The 22,120-nt window shown below is 42.7% G+C and overlaps 1 protein-coding gene across 1 annotated transcript in view; it reads right to left on the bottom strand.

The window, feature by feature from the left end:
* Positions 1 to 2,447: 2,447 nt before the first annotated feature.
* The window catches only part of PLEKHA8 (pleckstrin homology domain containing A8), a 50,308-nt gene continuing 30,635 nt past the window's right edge, over positions 2,448 to 22,120 (bottom strand). The window contains exons 8-14 of the mRNA XM_084787797.1: positions 21,079 to 21,226; positions 20,670 to 20,755; positions 16,148 to 16,206; positions 14,936 to 15,066; positions 14,339 to 14,409; positions 7,876 to 7,937; positions 2,448 to 2,693 (exon numbers count right to left, since the gene is read on the bottom strand). Of these exons, the coding sequence (XP_084643923.1) occupies positions 2,496 to 2,693; positions 7,876 to 7,937; positions 14,339 to 14,409; positions 14,936 to 15,066; positions 16,148 to 16,206; positions 20,670 to 20,755; positions 21,079 to 21,226 (755 nt within the window). The 3' untranslated portion in view covers positions 2,448 to 2,495. The remainder of the gene's footprint in view (positions 2,694 to 7,875; positions 7,938 to 14,338; positions 14,410 to 14,935; positions 15,067 to 16,147; positions 16,207 to 20,669; positions 20,756 to 21,078; positions 21,227 to 22,120) is intronic.

The raw sequence follows: 22,120 nt of genomic DNA on the forward strand, positions 1-22,120 counted from the left end.
ACACACACACACGATGGCAGCCCATACAGAGCTGAGCTTCACTGGGTGGGGTGAGGAGCAGACTATGGGATGGTGGTGGGGCAGTGCTCCACACAGGGTCAGCCAACGCTACCTACTTAATTCTGCTGCTGTCTAGGAAGACACATTTCCCATTTCCCTATTTTCCAGATTCTCAAATTTATGCTAGAAGAATAATAAAAAAACTTGTTAGCAATAAAGACAAGGTGAGCGTTCTGTCAACAAATACACGAGTTCTTCTTCATCTGTCAGGGTGAGGGTGGCTTAGGGATGCCAGGGCTCTTGGAAGGGCTCCAGGGAGCACTTTCAGGATCTTTTCTCATTACCCCTTTCTTAGAAAGTAACTAAAAATCAGAAAAAAAATTATGGCTCTAACTAAAATGAGAAATCAACAATTACTAATCTAGGGAGAATGAACCTACGCAGTCAGACTGCCCGGCAAGGCAGCTTTCCTTCTGGATGTACTTAGGGCCTTAGTGCGGACCCACCCCTGGGCTCTAGAGACCACAGAGGGACTTGCAGCTGCTTAGCACAGCCATGCTTAACATCAATTTCCTGGTAGCGCAGCCCACTGGTGGCACATGGCCCAAATCACCGGTCCTCAGAGACAAGACGATTGGCTACTTTCTTTTTCTGTCTTAAGAGGCTATCAAGGGCAGGAGGTCTAAATTATGCCCTATTCCCCCTTTCCATTAGCCAGGGAACAGGATCCATACGAACTTCTTGCAAGAGCAAAGTAGCATATTGTTTGTAATTCCAGCCCCGTCCTCCTTTTCCTAAATTTAATTTCTATAACTTCTCATGTAGGCAAATTCTTGCTTCACTTAAAATTTTTTTAAAGTATTTTTAAGAAGCAAGGTCTTGCTATGTTGCCCAGGTTACCCTCCAGATCCTGGGCTTAATGAATACTTTGGACTCATACTTCTGTGCAGCTGGGACTACATGCACAACTGAGGCCAGCTTGGCTGCTTCACTAATATGAGCAAATGCCCGCTTGATTAAAGACAGACAGAAGACAGAGCCAGGACCTTTACCTGCACAAGGTCCACTGCAGAGCCCTAGTGTGTACAGCGGCAAGAGCAGTGTGCACAGCCACTCCCTTCCCCTGTGGCAAGGGGCTCACTTTCTTCAGAACACTACGCATGCAGGACTGACTCTTCTCGTCACTAGGAGGCAGCAGCTTCTCCTGGGAAGGCACTCATGGCCTCTTCCCTATGCACACTCAAGCAGCTTGGCCTATTATTACTGGGAGACAAGGGCACTTTGTCACTCTTTAGAGAAGAATGCCACAAGCAATGCTACGCAAGCTGCTGGTCTACTCACTTGCATTTGATTATTTTACTTAAATGTTGGCCCCTTCCTCCAGGGAGGTGGGTGTTTCGTGTTTTTTTTTTTTTTTTTTTTTTTTGCAGAAGACTGGGAACTCTGTAAACTAGAATTTGACTGGGTGGCTTTTCAACCCTGTGTACTTGAGTGTCTCCTGGGGAGGTTATCAACAGGCACATTCCTGTTTCACCTCCAGACTTGGGTTCTTCAGTAAGTCCTATGACTCTCTGTTCTTTAACGCAGCGTATCATGTGACTCGATACAGAGGTGATTTAGATCACATGTGGAAGCTACCTGGCTCTTTTGCTGAAGAGAGCTCATGAAGGTAGGCAAAAAAATAAATAAATAAAAATAAAATCATGAGAGACAAGGTACCCCATGAATCTGAGCAGACTTTCCTATTCTGAACTTTACTTCTGAAGTAGGATAAATATCCTCTTTAATGTCATCATTTTGTTATGATGTCCAGCTCAAAAACCAGGAAATATATTAGCAAACAGTGGCATGTGTCACCCAAATGATTTACCCCACCTTTCTATCCTATTCTCAAACACGGGGTGATGTCCTCTCCTTAACCTGATAACAGGCAAGGCAGTCCTTGTCAATGTTTTCCCACAACTGCCCACATGTCTTCACTACACAGCCTTTTTCATTAGCAGAGCCACTCAAGAAAGTCCAGGACTAACACATTCTTACACAGCAAGTCCTTCAACAAAAGGGGCTTACACCCCCTCTGATGCTCAGTCAACCTCTAAGCTATTTAAATACTGGCTTTGTATTATAGTCCTGCACACTGCTTAGGTTTGGGTGGCACGTTAAAACTAGTAACTGAAACATAACATTACAAAATGGATCCCAACAAATTCATTTGTCAATTTTGTTCTTACTATTTACCATTCAAGTCTGTGGTAGCTATGATTTGGTTTCCAGTAGGCTTGTTGAAATATTTAGCACCTTGATTTTTAAACACACGAAACACATATGCATTAAAACAACTCTATATAAAAGCACTAGGTTTTGCTTCACTCATGTCCATCTCCCCAAGGAAAGGAGTTGCGGAGTACCAAAGCTGTTGCTGGAAATTAACTAGGGCAACACAACACTTTATCAAGCTTTATTCCCTGAAGTGAGGAGGTGCTGCCCTGTAACTGTCACACCACCTCGTCAGACTCCAGCCCGTGGATTTCATATAAAGTGTCCAGTATGGCCAGCTGCTTCTCCATAGCAGGGAGGTAAAGGCTGAGGTCTCTCTGCATCCCAGTACTGAAAGCTTCTTTCTGGTGATCGCCTTCTTTTATGGTTAGTGCAGCCACAAAATCTTCATAGGATGGTGCTGCCCTCAGTGCTAACTGCAAAAGAGTTACCTGTGAGGATCTTCAATACAACTGTGTTGTACACAATTACTCTTACACACACACACACACAGAGAGAGAGAGAGAGAGAGAGAGAGAGAGAGAGAGAGAGAGAGAGAGAAAGCAAGGGCAAACAAATATGAACACTTTTCTAATTCATGGATTGCCTAAAATTATGTTCTATGCACCAAATCAAATAACTTCAAGATCAAAAAAGCAGGGTCTACTTGGGCCAATTTAATGATGAACAATGCTACCAAGTCAGGGACTATTAAAAAATAAGACATTAGAGAAAAGTTCAGGACTATTTCTCCTTGAATCCTTACAACCAACCAGTATGCACATCTGTCTGTTAGCATGTGTCTGTCTAGCCTTCCAGGGCACCTCTATTTGTATCTCCCTTGCATGTACATTTCATTTGTCTTCATATATTCTATTATTTCTCAACATGGGCAATATTTTCTATAACCTCTTGTATATTTTCTAACAAGGAAGTGAACTTGTAATAACGATCACCCGACAGCACACAGACATAGGAGACAAACTTCTTGGCATGTCTGTGAGAGTATCTAGATTGGGTTACTAGAGTAGAAAGTTCTACTAGACATGGTAGTGGCATCACTCAAAGAGCTGGAGTCCTAGGTTGGTTAAAAAGAAGTGAGAAAGTCAATTAGTGGCATCATTTCTCTTATTTCCTGACTGGGTGCAATGTGACCAGCTGTCTCAAGCTCTAGCCGTTATGATGGACTGTACCCTCAAAACTTAAGACAAAGTAAAACCCTTGATTTTCCCTCCCTCCCTCCCTCCCTCCCTCCCTTCCTTCCGTTTTCCAAGATAGGGTTTCTCTGTGTAGCCTTGGCAGTCCTGGACTAGCTTTGTAGACTAGGCTGGTCTTGAACTCACAGAGATATGCCTGCCTCTGTCTTCCTGAGTGCTAGGATTAAAGGTATGCGCCACCGTGCCTGGCTCTACACCCTATTTCTTACATTTCTTTTGTTGGATATTTTATCACAGCAAGGATAATAGTAATAAATATGGAAAACTGATCGGGAGTGGGGTTGTTACTTGATGAAGCTGACCTCCTGTTTCTTGGATCTTTGGAATTGGTCTGCAGAAGAGTTTGCTTCAGACTAGAAAAGCCTTAGGATGCTGTAAGCAGAGCTTACTGAATTGTCCTAGTGGGTGCTCGGAAGAGTAGAATGCCAACAGAAATGTGGCCAGTGGAGGTCCAGGTAATGCAGGTTCAGAGGGAACCAAGAGCTCTACTGGGAACTGGACTAGAGGCCACTCACATTATATTCTGATAAATCATTTGGCTACATTCTGCCTGTGCTAAGACTCTGAGTGAGGCTGAACTCAAAGGCAATAGGCTAATTCACTGCCAGAAGCATTCTCCGATAGGACAGCATCCAGGCCATGGCCTGCTCTGATTCAGTTCTACAGTCAGAAAACTGAAGGGAGCAGAAATGTGCTATTTGTCATGGAGAAGAAATTCGAAGTTGTAGATCAGGCTAGTACTGAGAAAGCAGCTAGAATTTTACAAAGATTAACACCATTAAAAAGAAATCTGAGACAACAGGAAAAATGCCCTGAGAGAAAAATCATACCCAACAAAAGCTCCATATTGTATAAACACAAATTCACTTAAAAGGGGATCCTGAATTGAGACTAGCAGCAAAGAGGTTCCCTGGCAAACAACTACCACCTTGGGAAGTGTTTCTCCAGGGTCAGCCAGGAGGGCACACAGAGCCCCATGCTGCTGACAGAACAACTTGGAAACACTGTCCATGTGTTACTGGCTTTACAACCATGACAGATGCAAGAGCGAGGGAGTCACGAAGGCTTGACTGAGATTCCAGATGGCCTCTGAGCCAAGCTATATAAGGCACGACTGAAGTTCTTGCAAGGAAAGCCTGAGAGACTGCTGCATAAAGCTGCACATGTGAAGCCCAACTTGCAATGGAGAACTGGGTATTAGAGATGTCAGGCCATTAGACAGATCTGAGGAAAGCAGAAGACATGGAGTCAAGGTAGCTCAAGAAAGAAGCTCCACGTGCTTGAGGCAACAGAGCTGCAGGAGCAGGGTGGCCCAGGCATTTAGAGTTCAGTGACTCCATTGTGAATGCCAGATACTCCACATGGAACTGCAGAATTTGGTGTTTTCCCTGATGGAGGTTGGTCTTTCTTAGGTCTGATATTTCCTTGTTATGCCCTGACTCCTCTCTTCTGTAATTGGAATGTTTACTTTGTGCCCTACACAAAGTTTATGTTGACAGTATGTAACTTGATTTTTTTATTTAAAGAGGCTCAAAGTTAAAGAGATTTCCTGAGTCTCAGAAGAGATTCTGAACTTACACTTTTCAACAGTTTTTGAATTGTTAAAGTCAACAAAATGAGGACTTCTACAGTTGAACTGAGTGCATTCTGCATGATGCGATGGCTGCGAGCCTATGGTGAAAAGGGTAGACTTACAGTGGCAATACTGTTCACCTGACAGAAACTAAGGGACAATCTTGTGGGCACATCTCTGAGTAATGTTCAAGGTTGGGTGAGAGATGCACGCTCAACATGAGCAGCACTGTTCCATGGATGAAGGCCTCAGTCTGAATTAAAGGAGAAAGACAGCAGACTTCACCTCTCTCTGACTCTCTGAGTGCTCCAGGCCCTGCTGTCATGACTTCTCTGCCACAAGGATGTAGCCTAAACAAGCTTTTCCTTCCTTAAATTGCTTTTGTCAGGTACTTTATTGTAGCAACAAGTAACTAATACAGAAACACTGTTTGCTTCTCCTGAGATAGCAGAGGATCTACAATTGTTCCCTTATATTTTGAGAGTCTTTGAGAATCTATCCTCCTCATTTGTGAAGTTAAGAGTGGCTTGTATCATTGAATCTGGGGATTTTAACATAGTCATTTGAAGAATTTAAGCAAAGTACTTTACCCAGCCAGAACAGCACTCTAGGAACAAGAGGCACTGCCAATGCTAAGCTCAGCTCTCAAATCTGGCTGTCAAGAAAACCAGGAAGGTCAAGTGACAGCTGGGTATCAACAAGCTGGTGGCAGAACCATGGCTGGCACTGATTTAGACTTGATGTGTTTGAGAATAAACAGTTACTACTTGGCTGGCAAATAAACCAAGCTCCAGGGATGGGAAGATGTTTTCTCTGAGATCGGCTAGCTGGTATACTCGAAAATGTGATAAGCCTTCCAAAGTACGGGTGACTTGGGGATGACTGTGAGGCTGCCAGGCCAGAAAGCCACATACTTGACTCATCTATAGATAAAGCTGTGGCAAAGATGCTTGAAATTCTCTATTTCTCAAATACCATTAACATGAAACACTGATTCAAAGGCCATTTACAACTGCATATGTTGATGTGTGTGAACTGTGTCTCAGGTCTCTCTCTGTAACAGGAAAGATGAGAATAATCTCAGTGTTAGGAGAGTAATAACTCCATGTTTCTCAAACACTTAAAACAATGTCTGGGCAGTGGTGGCACATGCCTTTAATCCCAGCACTTGGGAGGCAGAGGCAGGCGCGGATTGCTGTGAGTTCGAGGCCAGCCTGGTCTACAAAGTGAGTCCAGGTCAGCCAGGACTACACAGAGAGACCCTGTTTCGGAAAAACTAAAACAAAACAAAACAAAACAAACAAACAAAAAACAATGTCTAGTGCATGATAAATACTCCAGACTGTAAGCTGTAGACACAATGCTTGGTATTTGATAGGCAATTCTTTCAGCAATCTATTTTAGGGAAATAAGAATTTCAGTAAAGGGGCTGGAGAGATGGCTCAGTGGGTAAAAGCCCTGTCTGCTCTTCCTAAAGGTCCAGAGTTCAATTCCCAGTAAGCACATGGCGGCTCACAACCATCTAAAATGTGATCTGATGCCCTCTTCTGGCTTGCAGGTGTACATGCAGACAGAACATTGTATACATAATAATAAATAAGTAAATATTTTTAAAAAAGACTTTCAGTAAAGGAATGCATGAAAACAGATGCTGGGCCACTACTAAGAACAAATTCATGGGCAACTTGCATTTCTCCCAGAGGATTGGGCAAACTATGGGTCATATTATGAAGCCACTAAAAATAGTATTTTTTCTCTGACTTTCATGATATTAAAATGGTCATAACAGCTGCTGGGGCAACACTGCTTGTCTAGCACATGAGGCTGAGGGCTTTGATCCTCGGCACCACAAACAACAACAAAAGTTAGCACAGAATCTATCAAGTATGGACAAAGACCATAGAATTACACTGTAAGCTAAATGTAAAAAATATGAATTTACATGATAATTAATTACATAATACTATAAACATGTGGGTACGTAAATATAAACATGTATAAATAAAAGTATATATTTATAGAAAAATATAAAATAGACAAATAATAAAAGATTTAATAAAAAGATATCCTTAAAAGATAGGAAGAGAAAGCAAAGTCCCAGGAAGAAATGGCAGGTATCAAGTGAATACATGCATACAAATGTCTAATGTCTTCATTGTTATAACAACTGTTTAAGAAGAGATTACTAGTCCTGCCTGGTATCACATACTTACACACTTAATATCTGAAGATAAATTTCAACTAAAAACAAAACAAACTAAACAAAAAGACAAAAAGCCTGAACTAAGAGCTGAGACTCAACAGGACTGACTGAGGGGCAGCAGAGGGAGCTGCTTCTGGACCGCATCCCTGGGCGTTGTCTCCTTGGTGGTATCTGAGATCACAGCCTACCCAGCTCTCTTGGCAAGTCTCTGAAGACACAACTCCAGCGTCACTGAAACACTCTCATTCCTAAGTCTCTGCCATTCTTTGTGGGCAGATAGTTTCTATTGCTGACATTCCAAAGGCCTATAAACATAAATGAGCTGGAGAAATACTGTGTGAACTAGCAGTTCTCAACCTTTGTGATACTGCAATTGTTTAATATAGTTCCTCATTTTATGGTGACCCCAAACATAAGATTATTCTTGTGGCTACTTCATAACTGTAATTTTGCTACTGTTATGAATCACAATGTAAACATCTCATACGCAGGATATCTGATATGCAGCCCCTGTGAAAGCTTGTTCCACACCCGCCCCCTCCCAGGGATCTTGACCCACAGGTTGAGAACCACTAATGTAAACACCTTGATGATCATGCAAACTTTAGGGGACAGGAATAACTTACCGCAAAAACCCCTCGAACTACCCAGCCATGGTGTTGCCGTAATGTTTTGCCATATGCGTTATCTTGAAAAGAAAGAGATTTTGTGAACGGTAAGATGCTGGTGTGACTTGTACAATGCACTGTTTAACGTATGCTTACTAATGCCTTCTTTTCCTTCAAGAAAAACAAGAATTTTCACCTATTTGGGGGTCACTGTATCTGAAATTCAGTTTATTATCACAGCTGGAAAAATTTCACATATAAAGCAGTAAGGAGAGAGAAAAGGATAAGAAAATTATGACTAAATACAATTAGAACTATGCAATTAACTCAAAACACAGTTCTTTGAAATATAGGTACAAGCCTGGGCCAGGCTTAGATACCCTCTCTAATTACCCGTCTTCCTCTTAGTAAAATAATTTCTAAGTTCGCTCCTGAGATAACAAACAGTTGTCTTAATATACATAAAACCCTGGATAGGCAGCAAAGAAGCCTGAAGCCTTTAAAAATGTTGTGGAGAAGCCCTGTGCTGCACACACATAGCTCCAGCCACTCAGTAGGCTGAAATAGGACAGTCAATTTGAGGTCAGGCTAAGCAACAGGGGGGAGGCACAGGGAGGCTGCGCCTCAAACAACAATGAAAAAAACAGAACATAACTCAAACAAACAAAATGTCTGCACAGTATGGCCTGAAGTCAGTTATAAAGTAATTGTGGAGAACTGTTAATAAAGTCATTCACATATATTATGCGAAAGACAACTACTTTGGTCCTAAGATGTCTTAAAGTAAGATTTTAAAACTGGCATATACTAATTTTAATTTAAATAATCACAAGAGCAAGGGATTTTATGTAAGAAATACATTTTCTGAACTACTGGGTAACAATATATAGGAAATTCAAAACTGACTTTGCATCATTCCCACAGGATAGATGTGTTCTTGGATGACACAATTTGTAGCCTGCCATGCCCTCCACGCACTTTCCTTTATACGTCTCGTCCATGTCTGCATACCGTCACCAGGAGCTTATGGCACTCTTGGACTATTTGCATTACTGGGGTGGTTTGACCTTTATGTTCATGTTTTGTCTGAGCACATCTAAGTTTTCTATTCCAAACCTATTTACTTTCCGAGGCTAATTCGGTGTTAGTGCAGGTACTGTACTATTTAGTGCAGGCTTGGTTGATGCTGTGATAGGCTGCACATCCTGCTCGGCTGGAGTAGATGCAGCAGAAGACATACTAGAACTACAAGGAGGAGTTCCTGGGTGGGGAAAGCAGTGCAGAGATGGGGTGGTGCACTGCCATGTGGCTGTGAGCTTAGAAGGTCTACAGCCTTTTACATCTTTGAAATCAGGTAATTTTAGCCAACTTCTATTCTAATTTTTTGGATAAGGCTTTACTTAAAAACTTCAGTGTTTTTCAGTGTTATTGTTTCCATTTTTGCATAATTTGAATTTGTACAAAATTTATTTTTATAAAAGAATGCTTCAATTCATGTTATAACATGCTTTATATATGACTTCAGGTTTTAAGTACAACAGCTATTTTTTGACTATCTAGAGTTTGGAACAGGATATCAGCATCAATGTGGGAGCTCATGCAGAAGAGACAGAAATTATATACAAATATGGAGAAATTCTTAGACATGGTTGAAAGGAGAACCCAAAATTAAATTTATTTTTTCCCCTTAGGAAAATAGTCCAAGCAGGCCAGGACTATTGTCTACTGTGCCAAGACAATAGGCCAGACACACTGTCATCAGTTTAAGACAGAAACTTAGCTGATTCTGTGGATGGCACGTGGGGAGTTTAGATGGTGCCCAAGGCTTTGCTGATGTCTTGAAAAGAGCACTGCTGACTCACACAGCACAGAGAGTGCAGTACAGGCAGGCAGTGCAAGACACAGCCATCTGCGGAGCCACATGGACCACATGGGGGAGGGTAGTGATCTCCTTGCTTTCCTGTGACCTGAATCCAGGCAGAGTATTGAATACCATTATAAAAATCTTCTCTGGATATCTACATTGAAAGCTTTTCACTTAACAGGAATTTAGTGTTGATCTATTGCAGTCTACACACTGTGCAAAGCAGTGGATCTTCAGATGATTTAAGCTCAGTCAATCCTCTGCCCTCAGGAACTTGACAGATTCAGAAGGAACTAGCCATTTAACACATCACTACCATATAACTATTTATATGATAAACGATATTTCCAACTAACTGCTACAACAGAGATGTGTACATAGTGCCAAAGGAAAGGGACTAACCCAGTCTTGGTGCACCAGATAGGATTCTGGGGAATCCTGAAGGCTGGATAGGGGATACAGAAGAAGAGGTGGTGGCCACAGATGAGAAAGACTCATGAACTGGGCCAAGCAACGCAGCTATAAGTAGTTCATTGGGACAGAAAACAAGTTGAATCAAACAGCAAAGATCCTAATCCACCAAGTTATGGATTCTGAATCACCTAGGGCTCAGTGGCAGCTCTGAAAATGGTAACACTTTTCTCCCTGATTCTACAGTATCCAATGGAGAAGATACAGAAAGAACATTGCAGCACATTCATTTATCGATTTTGAATTTCATCAATAGTTTTCCTGAGCAAACTCACATACACAAATAAACATTTTTTTTTTAATGTTAGGCTAAAGAAACCTGTAGACTTAACTAACATGCAACACTCCAGAGAAAATTCTTTTAAATAGACAACATCTCTATATAGAGTGTTGGTTTTTGTATAGTAATAAGCCCACCCTCATCTGAATTGAAACTGTGGTAGTAAGGAATAGGATGAAACTCCTTCCTTAAAGTATATAAAGCACATACGGTACTGTTGCGGCTCCTGGTGGGGCAAACTGCTCTGAATTCCGTGCTCTTCCAACCCCTAAGTGCTTACGTTCTGGCACTGTGCCATTCAAGCCAACCACTCAAACAAGAAAACCCTTCTTCATGCCCTCCTTCTAAAGGGCAGGAAGTAGAAAACACAAGATTACTGTGGATCCAAAAGCACAGGCAGGCGGCCTAAGGACAAGGAGCATGTGTACTACATGCTCCCCGTGTCCTCCCACCTGGCCTGGTCAGAGGAAGTGCGGTTCCTCATGCCTGCACCTTGATCTTGATGGTGGGTGTTCCACCTGCAAGATGGGAGCCACAGCTCTAATGGAGGAGTGAAGATACACTATGGGCTGGTCCTGATGAAAGCTTAGCAGGACCATTGGTGAAATGCAAAATCGACAAATTAACTAAAATTGCATTTTAAAAAATGCCAGAAGTTCTTAGCTGACTTCTAGGGCTGCAAGAATCTGTGGCATATGAAGCTATATTAAAATATAATGAAGCCCAAGCCTGGTCTACTTTGGTTACACAGAGAAGGTTAAATAATGAAAAGCGTTCATCTTCACTGTGGATCTCAGTATCATAAGGCATGCTGTATAACCTGACAGTATTCTTTAATACTCTAAAATAAACAAACCTAACATGGTGCCACACACCTCTAAATCCAAGCACTCAGGAGGCAGAACCAGGCGGATCTCTGTGAGTTCGAGGCCAGCTAGGTCTACACAGCAAGCTCCAGGACAGCCAGGACTACACAGAGAGACCCTGTCTCAAAACACCAAAAATAAAGCAAATGATACCTTTCTCCCAGTTCTTTGAGGTATGTCAGTCCCCAGAGATTCCTTCCACATTTCTAAATGAAAAGCCTTAATGGTCTCCTTGCCCAATTCTCTTCCCTTTACAAAGGAAGAAACGGAAGACCCAGAGACGGAGTGACCCTCTTTGTGACCAAGGACACAAAGCAATGACAATTTGGGGCATTTGTATCACCTCCAACAATTCTTACAAAAAAACATTTATTCTTTATGAAAGAAAATAATGACAAGAAAAGTATGCCTTGTCTCAAAGCAAATTCTAGAAGTAAAGACATAGTTATGTACATATACTCTTTTACCTGTGTGTCTGCCTTAAGTCAGACAAGACAGCAGCTGCACTTACCGAGGCTGTAGTTTTAAATAGAAAGGCAAAGCCATTGTCCCAGAAGGAATCTGCATCAAGGAGCCTTTGTGGTCTGAACAACTTTATGTAAATGATCTCTTAAGGCTGCACTCGCCATGGGTGAGCAAGCCTGCCTGGGGTGCCTAAGAGCCCTAATTAGCATGCACTGACAAACTAGAGCCCATAGAGTCTGGGTCTGACACAGGCTTTTCTACAATCCTTCTGCTGCACACTGACTTTAATACTTCAAAATGGAATTCAAAGCATGTGGAGTATTTGTGGAGAAGGGGCTCAGCACAATGGAAGAGGATAAGAGAAGTATGGGATGAAAATGACAAAGTACACTATAGGTATGAAACAACATGAAATAAATCCATGTATAAGCATGACATGGTCAAATAAGTGAAAATTTAAAAATTAAATCACACCTGTCTGCACAGTTTATTTGCCGCCATGTCTGAAGGGGGCAGTGGCTAGGGTACTTTATCTTCTCATACTGAACGGCAGTGGAAACTAGGGTTATTACAAAAACACCATTTATGTTAAGAAGACCTCTGAAATAAGGCTGAATGTCAGGATGAAAAATTTGAATTTCCGTTATACAGCAACATCTGCCCTTCAACGTTTTCCACAAAGTCTACATCTTCTGAGTCTTGTCTGCATATCAAGTGAATGGGCCAGCCAGAGAGTGTAGCTTGTGGGCAGGGAGCTTGCCTGGCCTGTGTAAAGCCCTGGCTTTGGGTCTCCAGCACTTCATGAAGCAGGCAGGAGTGCTGACACAGACCTGCAATGCCGCCCCTTGGGAGGTGGAGGCGGAGGCAGGAGAATCTTAAATCCAAGGTTATACTGAGCTGCTTATTGAATTAGAGGCCCTGAGCTACCTAAGACTCTGCTTCTAAACAAACAAACAAGTTCCAGCTAGAGGAGAAACAAATGAAGGACTGAACCTTAAAGTCAAAGCTCTCCTGCTTGCTGGCAGTGTCCTGTGAGCATCTAAGTCTATCTCTTCCAGCTGCAGCAAGAAATGCCATTAGCACTGCCAGCCTGCCAGGCTCACAGCGTCATTAGCAGCTCCAGCTCTTGCTACAGTACCGTTGCCCTTTCAGGAGGACATTTCCACACTAAGAAGCTGGTCTAAAGAGGAATTTCTGGTTTGACAGCTGAGATAAATAAGCTTTCTATTTCTGCTTTGGGAAATAACCTCATGTTCTGACAGGTTATCAATATCGTCTATGATAGTGATGACTTTGTGGGGTCTGAAACAAGTATTTTAACTTTGGTTTTCTATTGAGTAAAATGGGACTGACGTGGTTAAGTTGTGTCCATTTTTAAAATGCTACAGAAGTGTCTGTGTGACTGTCACATGGCACACCAGCAGTTTCTAGCTAGGGTAGACTGGGAAAATTCCAACGGGCCAGTCTTTCAGAACTTGTGCCAAAAGGGAAGATGCCCCCTGGGAAAATGAAAAGAGTACCACTGAGAACACTGTAACCTTTTCCAAAGAACAGAATTATCCATTTTGTGTTTGTTTGTTTATAAGCATGGCTACTTAGTGTCCAACTCTGTGTCTCAATGTTATAATAATCCAGGCTTTAGAATAAAATGAATTCCACTCCCTCCCCATACCCCAAGACTTACTCTAGGCCAGGTATGGTGGCACATACCTGTCATTCCAGCCTCTAAGAGACTGAGGCATGAGGTTATATGTTAAAGGCCAGCCTGGGATATACTGTGAGACCCTATCTCAATAAAAACGAAACTAAACCAGCAAAGAAACAAAGAATAAAGCTCATGCAACATGATTTCCACAGGCCCAGAGTGAGAACTAAGCCATGTTATCATCAGTACACTGTGAGGATGCTATGCGGCTTAGCTTTTTTGATAGATGCATCAACCCATAACCCCACCTGCCAGTACTTATTTACAAAGCACCTACATGTTGTAGTTTCAGCACTGTGATGGAGACACGGGCCAATCTCCCCTCGCAATCTTAGCTCTATCACTACAAAATGGACACGTGGAGGAGTGGAAGGTGATCCTTGGCCCTATCTCACTCCACAGAACCTCCTCAGGAGTCCCCTTCCCACCTTCTTTCATGTACTCTAAAAGGTGCTTCTCTTTAAATATGGATTCCTATGGATAACTTAGGATACTAATCTCATGGAAGATTAGGGTGATCTACTGATCCTGACCTCTGTCACCGCACAGGTACCGTTCCCTTCCTCTCCTCCTTTCTTATTATGACGAGGGATCGAACCCATGGCCTCACACATGCAGAGTAAATGCTCTACTACTAAGACCCATACATCCTCAGCCCTCACAGATCCCTTTTAAGAAAGTGTATAAAAAGCAATTAATAAAAATGAAATTTTAAAAAGAAAAGAAAATCAAACCCAAAGAAGTAGACCCGTCCACCTGTGCTCAGCCCATCTCCAGGGTCTGCACCTCACGTCTGACTGCAGATCTCTCAGAGTACGAGGCACACTTACTCAGTGCTGTTTGGATATCCTTTTCTCCGTTCTTCACTTCTGTCAAAAATCCCTTTAGAAACTTGAGACCTCTAAAATGAAAGAGAGGAAGAAATATTACTTTCATAGTTCAGATGACAAATGCCACCTTTCATTCCAGCAAGGCAGGGAGCAGGTAGGACAGACAGAGGTCCTTTCTGAATAGCTTCTTTGTAGCTCCTGTTAGAAAGCTCTGGACACTCCCCTCACCCTCTTTGACATCCCTGATGCAGTGTTTTCAAATTACGTTACTATGACTGGTGGCTTTAGCATCATTTAGAATTCATTAGAAAATGAAAATTCTAGAAATTCTCGTTCTGAGTTCAGTGTTTTCCCAGGCTCTGCCACTGAAAGCAGAAAGCTACTCACATAAAGAGAAACACACAGGCTCTCCAGTCTGACATACTACAGTAATGCCAGTATTAATAAGGTTTATCACTATCAAGCTGATGTTCTAGTCACCAGATTTTTAGGAAAGATTACATCTTTGGTTAGATCCTTCTTCCAAGGGTAACCGTGAGCTGGGACCATTTCAACTGCGCTAAACGTGAGCATGTGTGCACCACCTGACCGGCTCACCTTTTCAGCCACAAGAGGGCTTCAGTCGCTGAGTTCCTAACCTGAGCTACATCCGCCTCCACCTCATGCAGCACTATCTTCTGGAGGGTAGTAAACTCTTCCTTGTTGGTTATGTACTTCTGATTTACCTTCTGGAAAAACAAAACAGAACAGGACAACTGCTTCATCTGAAGATTGTAACACCACCAGCACCGCCAGGAAAGTATTCACATCTGTAAGCTAGAGAACTTCTAAGAGGGCCGGACATGGTGGCGCAAGCCTTTAATTCCAGCATTCGGGAGGCAGAGACAAGTGGATCTCTGTGAGTTCAAGGCCAGCCTGGTCTACAAAGCAAGTCCAGGACTGCCAGGAATACAAGAGAAACCCTGTCTCAAAAAACAACAAACAAACAAAAAAGACTTCTAAGAAACCCAAACCAGACTTCATTATCTTCTTTGTTATTAGGATAATGTAATATATTTTTAAAATTCTATGAGGCTTTAAATAACTCAATGAGTCCTGAGCTTTAAGCACTGTTCTTGAGGTACCTATGGCTATGTCAGAAACTCTTTTCTGATTAAAAGCTACTTTTCATCCTGAGCATTGAACTGAAGTCGCTTGCATGAGTGAGACTCCATGGACCTCTCCATCTCTCCAAACACACCAAGAGAGGTGCACAGAACTTCCACCACGCATCACACCTAGTGATGGGTACTGTGTTTTATTTTAGAGGCAGGGACTCTGTTGTCCTGGAACTCAATCTATAGACTAGGCTGGCCTTGAACCCTCACAGATCCTCCTGCCTCCGAAGGGCTGGGGATATGTGTGTGCCACCACGCCTGGCTTAAAAAGAGATTTCATCTATAAATAGTGAAAAACAACTCTCTCTTTTCTGGGAAAGAGGCTCAGCTTTCCTGTAGTTGGTGGCCCTACAGATGCATCAGGAAGTTCTCCCAGACGAAAGATAGCTATTGTCAGCCACCATAATTTTGGAAAATGTTTCTTGATATTATTTTACCCCACAATGTACACAATCATTGTTGACATGACTCTCTGCTGATCCAGAGGCCAGCCTACCAACGGCTGCCATCCACCGCTTATCAGTCATTCCTCTACCGAAAGCTCACAGTGTGAATGATTTTTCCACTTTTAATTTATCCTTGTCAAACACAAAAGGAGTAAAATCCACTCCTTTATAGGTAAGTTTCTATAGAGACAAGAGAGTCTATTCACCTTAATATTTCCAACAAGATCCATCTTAACAGGAGCAAACACTGTAGGGCCAAGTTTGTCTGAAAGAAAGGATAAAAAATATTTTTGAAAAAGGATTTTTAATGTAGGAAACATATATAATAGATTATATTAGAAAAATACATATTAATCTATTAACATATAATATATTTAATATATAATATAAAATATTTTTATAGTAATAATACATTTAGAAGATCTTTTTTCTAATGTTACTCTGAATTCTAAATCATTTTCTTTTCCTTTCTTTCTTTCTTTCTTTCTTTCTTTTTGTTGTTGTTTGTTTTGTTTTCAAGACAGGGTTTCTCTGTTTCAGCCTGGTCTACAAAGTGAGTCTAGGATAGACAGGGCTACACAGAGGAACTCTGTCTCAAAAACTAGAACAAAACAAAACAAAAAACAAAACTACAAGCATTAAATATATAACACACACACATATCATGTTCATGGACTAGAAGATGTAATGTTATGTAAAACATTAATTTCCTCCAGATTGGCTTACAAGTTTAATAAATGCAGCTTTAATCAAACACCAAAGGCCTTATAGTAGGAACTTTAAAACTGAAATTATACAGACATGTAAAGGACCTAGAACTGCTAAAACAATCATGAAAAGGAGCAAAAGTGGAAGACTTATATTCGCTAATGTCAAGCTTTACATAATGAAGACACTAAGGAAATACAAACAAAACAGAAAAGAGACCCATTTTATAGGCCTACAGGTTGTAGAACACATGGTGGTTGTTTGTTTGATAACTGGTCCTTAAATAACTTAATTTTGATTCAGACAAATGTTCCTCAGTTCCAGCATCATGGCACACATCACGGCCCGCATCATGTGCCGAGGAGACCGTGTAGTCTGTGAAGTCTCTGCCTTGCAAGTGTGAGCACCTGAATTCAGTCCCCAGCGCCCACGCATGGGGGAGGGGCACCAGGAATGGTGGTCCATGCCGACACTGGGGAGGGGGACACAGGAAGATGGCTTAGCTACAGACTAGTAAGAAGCTTTGTCTCAAAAACAATGTAGGCAGCGTAAGGAAGACCACCCAAGATTGTCCTCTAGACTCCGTGTGAATGTGCGCCTGTGCACACATGCCTGAGCAGGCGCGTGCACACCCACACCGTAAACTTAAAAATCTAGAAAAAATGTGAGAGTATCTTTATGATCCTTGATTAAAAGTAACCACAGGACAACTGAACACATTAACACAAAAGTAAAAATGTGAAAATTTCCAAAAAAAAAAACAGATTTATGACAAAAAATCATAAAATGTAAATAGGCAAGTGAGAGTGTGAGGGAAAAATATCTGTGCTGCACATGTCTATAACGGGATTTGACTCAGAATATTTAAAGAATTCTCAAAATGAAGTAAGAGGAACATCCTCAGTAATAGCACCCTATGTAATAAAAAGAATGGTCAACTTAAATATGGGTTAGACTTGGAGAGACACATCCCAACAAACCATTGTAGGGGCCAACAGCTGTATGATAAGGTGCTCAGTGTTATGGTAGCTGCAAATGAAAGCTACAACAAGGGCCACTGAGTACACGAGGAAGGCCGAAATGCCAAGTGTCTACACCAGCAAGTGTGAAGAGGCGAAGTAATTAAAACCTCAGCATGTAGAGGCTCTGAGTGTACAACTGCCCACGAGTGCTAGAGACTGCTCCTGCAGGACACCACACAAGTGTGCTAGAGACACAGAGACTGCTCCTGCAGGCCATCATACAAGTGTGCTAGAGACACAGAGACTGCTCCTGCAGGCCACCATACAAGTGTGCTAGAGACACAGAGACTGCTCGTGCAGGCCACAACACAAGTGTGCTAGAGACACAGAGACTGCTCGTGCAGGCTATCACACAAGTGTGCTAGAGACACAGAGACTGCTCCTGTAGGCCACCACACAAGTGTGCTAGAGACACAGAGACTGCTCCTGCAGGCCACCACACAAGTGTGCTAGAGACACAGAGACTGCTCCTGCAGGCCACCACACAAGTGTGCAAGAGACACAGAGACTGCTCCTGCAGGCCATCACACAAGTGTGCTAGAGACACAGAGACTGCTCCTGCAGGCCACCACACAAGTGTGCTAGAGACACAGAGACTGCTCCTGCAGGCCAACACACAAGTGTGCTAGAGACACAGAGACTGCTCCTGCAGGCCATCACACAAGTGTGCTAGAGACACAGAGACTACTCCTGCAGGCCACCACACAAGTGTGCAAGAGACACAGAGACTGCTCCTGCAGGCCACCACACAAGTGTGCTAGAGACACAGAGCCTGCTCCTGCAGGCCACCACACAAGTGTGCTAGAGACACAGAGACTGTTCCTGCAGGCCACCACACAAGTGTGCTAGAAACACAGAGACTGCTCGTGCAGGCCACCACACAAGTGTGCTAGAGACACAGAGCCTGCTCCTGCAGGCCACCACACAAGTGTGCTAGAGACACAGAGACTGCTCCTGCAGGCCACCACACAAGTGTGCTAGAGAAAACAGAGACTGTTCCTGCAGGCCATCACACAAGTGTGCTAGAGACACAGAGACTGTTCCTGCAGGCCATCACACAAGTGTGCTAGAGACACAGAGCCTGCTCCTGCAGGCCACCACACAAGTGTGCTAGAGACACAGAGACTGTTCCTGCAGGCCACAACACAAGTGTGCTAGAGACACAGAGACTGCTCCTGCAGGCCACCACACAAGTGTGCTAGAGACACAGAGACTGCTCCTGCAGGCCACCACACAAGTGTGCTAGAGACACAGAGACTGCTCCTGCAGGCCATCACACAAGTGTGCTAGAGACACAGAGACTGCTCCTGCAGGCCACCACACAAGTGTGCAAGAGACACAGAGACTGCTCATGCAGGCCACCACACAAGTGTGCTAGAGACACAGAGACTGCTCCTGCAGGCCACCACACAAGTGTGCTAGAGACACAGAGACTGTTCCTGCAGGCCATCACACAAGTGTGCTAGAGACACAGAGACTGCTCCTGCAGGCCATCACACAAGTGTGCTAGAGACACAGAGCCTGCTCCTGCAGGCCACCACACAAGTGTGCTAGAGACACAGAGACTGCTCGTGCAGGCCACCATACAAGTGTGCTAGAGACACAGAGACTGCTCCTGCAGGCCACCACACAAGTGTGCTAGAGACACAGAGACTGCTCCTGCAGGCCAACACACAAGTGTGTTAGAGATACAGAGACTGTTCCTGCAGGCCACCACACAAGTGTGCTAGAGACACAGAGACTGCTCCTGCAGGCCACCACACAAGTGTGCTAGAGACACAGAGACTGCTCCTGCAGGCCATCACACAAGTGTGCTAGAGACACAGAGACTACTCCTGCAGGCCACCACACAAGTGTGCTAGCGACTGCTCCTACAGCCATCACACAAGTGTGCTAGGGACTGCTCCTGCAGTTATCACACAGTCAAGCTGTTTAGGAACACCAGAAATTCTGCCCCACATGCACGAGAGAACAAGAAGAACATGCCACAAGGATAAATCTCCAAACATACTTAGTGAAAACTGCCAGGTGCAAGGGTAGACAACAGGATTCCATTCATACAGACAAGGGAAAAGTAAACTATGGTGATAGGAATCAGGCGCGGCCTCAGGGTGCACAACTGATTGTGAACCAACTGGCACCTATTTTGATAGTGGTGTAGAATGTATGTGAGGTGCAATTATCAAAATTGGCAATTCTAACACTTTAGTTCTAGATACAAGTTATAACTCAATTAAAAAGACATGGATAGGGCTAGGGAGACGGGCCAGTGTGTGGAGTTGCTACACCAGGGTGAAGACCAGAGTTCAGATCCCCAGAACCCATGTCAAAGCTGGGCAGGTGTGGAAACCACCTATCATTACAGCATTTGGGAACCAGAGGAACAGACAGAGGATCCCATAAATAAAGAGGAGTGATGGAGGAAGACACCTGACATCAACCTGTGGCCTATCCATATATGTACACAGTACACTCACTCACATGTGAATGTGTACACCTGCACATACACCACATACTCAAACACATGATAAACAAAGACCTGCATTAATAGGTCATACTGTAAATTTCAGTACATTAATATATTAATGACTTTGTACTAAGCAGATATATACATACATACAAATATACATATATACATTCATATGTAAATGTATTTATCTTTGAAAAAATTCTTTTGACTGGTAAGCTATTTCCCCGAGGTTTGAAGGCCTGGTCCTGAACTGCCTCTACTTTTGCTTGTGTGTATTTTTCTAGAAAGCAGAATTCCCTGTTTTCATTATACCACTCTAAAGTCAATAGTTTGACTGATTGGAAATGGAATGAGAAAATTCAAGAGCATTTAAACAGTACATTTTTCGCTATGTGGCATGTGATGCCAAGCAGAAGCTAAGAAGAGTCAACTTACTACCCACAATGTAGATTATTTATCATCTGAAATAACTGTGATGGGGGAAAAGTCTACAAACTAATCAACAGAAGGCGACTGTAGCAATCTTACCTAGTACTGGGACCACTGCATAACAAGACGCCAAGAATGCTTCCGTGGGAATGCCACTGTCTTCCACAAGTTCAATATCACTAAAGCTGAACAATTTGGTGACATGGAGAACGGAAGATTAAAACCACATCAGCACTCTGCAGTTCAGAGATGTCACAGAAACAGCTTTTTTAGGGAAAACCACTTTGCCTGATTTCACGAGTAACCCCAGACATTATTTTTCTATTACGAAACAGTCCATTAACATAATTCTCCAGAGATAATCTGCCCTCAAAATCCAAGCAGTTGTCATTCCCCACCCACAAGGGCAAACACTACATTCTGCATTTCTTAGAATACGCATCACAACTGATTTCCAAAAAGGGAAACTAGTGTCCAGTTGCCTGGGAGTTCAAAGGGTCCAGAATACCTGGTGTTCATAGTACTAAAGAAAGTTGGAATCACTTCTTCACTGTCTTCCCAGGCAGATTCTGTGGAGCAAACTGCGTCTGGTCCAGGCTGTGCCAGATCATTGTCATGGTTTTCTTGTCCATCGTCCTTCATTATCTCACCTTGGACTACAAAAGTAAATGATGCCTATCACTAAGTTCTTATATATTTAGTATAAAACCACATAATCGTTAGTGAACAGGAAATGTTGACCATGAAAGCACACACACACACACACACACACACACCTCAAGAGCACATGTGTATCTCATTTTCCCTCATCAGTGCATCACAATTATTCCACTATTATTCAGTACTCTTCAAAACCATAATGTACTGTTTTTATATTTATTTATATAGTCTGTTTATGTGTGTAGTCAAAGAACAACTTGCGGGAGCTAGTTCTCTCCTTCCATCATATGAATTCTCGGGATCCACCTTGGACCATCAGGTTTAGTGGCAGGTGCCCTTACCCACTGAGCCATGTTGCTGGCCCCTGAATCATGATTTTAAGGACCTTATGGTAGCAGTTATAGCAATGTGAGGGGTATTTAGTGGCTTATAAAGCCTTTCTCCTATGAATGCTCAATCCTGGTTGTAAGAATATTCTGTTATGGATTTGTGCACCTGCTAAAATTACATGTCAATCCTAAATCAAGACTTTTAGTATTTTTCTAGTGGTTCCTGGCAGTGCAGGGTGGTACAAACTTGTCACCTAGCAAGCATGGGCCTAGGTGTTTGCCTTGCTTCAATTCTCACACCACAAAGAAATGGCTTTATTTACTACCATGGTTTTTGCATGTATGTGCCTTCTGTCACGAATTCTGCAGTTAAGAAGGCTCCAGATAGTAACACTGTCTGGAGTGCGTAAACACAGAAGTGTGAGATACCCCTTCATGGACGGAGTATGTGTGTTGGCAGGAATTACAGTGATGCTTCTGAGTTCAATGTTTATCTAGACCACACAGGTGTTTTAAAGAGAAAAGGACACTAAAGCAATGTTATTTATTGATTGGCTGATC

The sequence above is a fragment of the Acomys minous genome (genome assembly GCF_964271855.1).
Source record: "Acomys minous genome assembly, chromosome: 6".
Lineage (NCBI taxonomy): Eukaryota > Metazoa > Chordata > Mammalia > Rodentia > Muridae > Acomys > Acomys minous.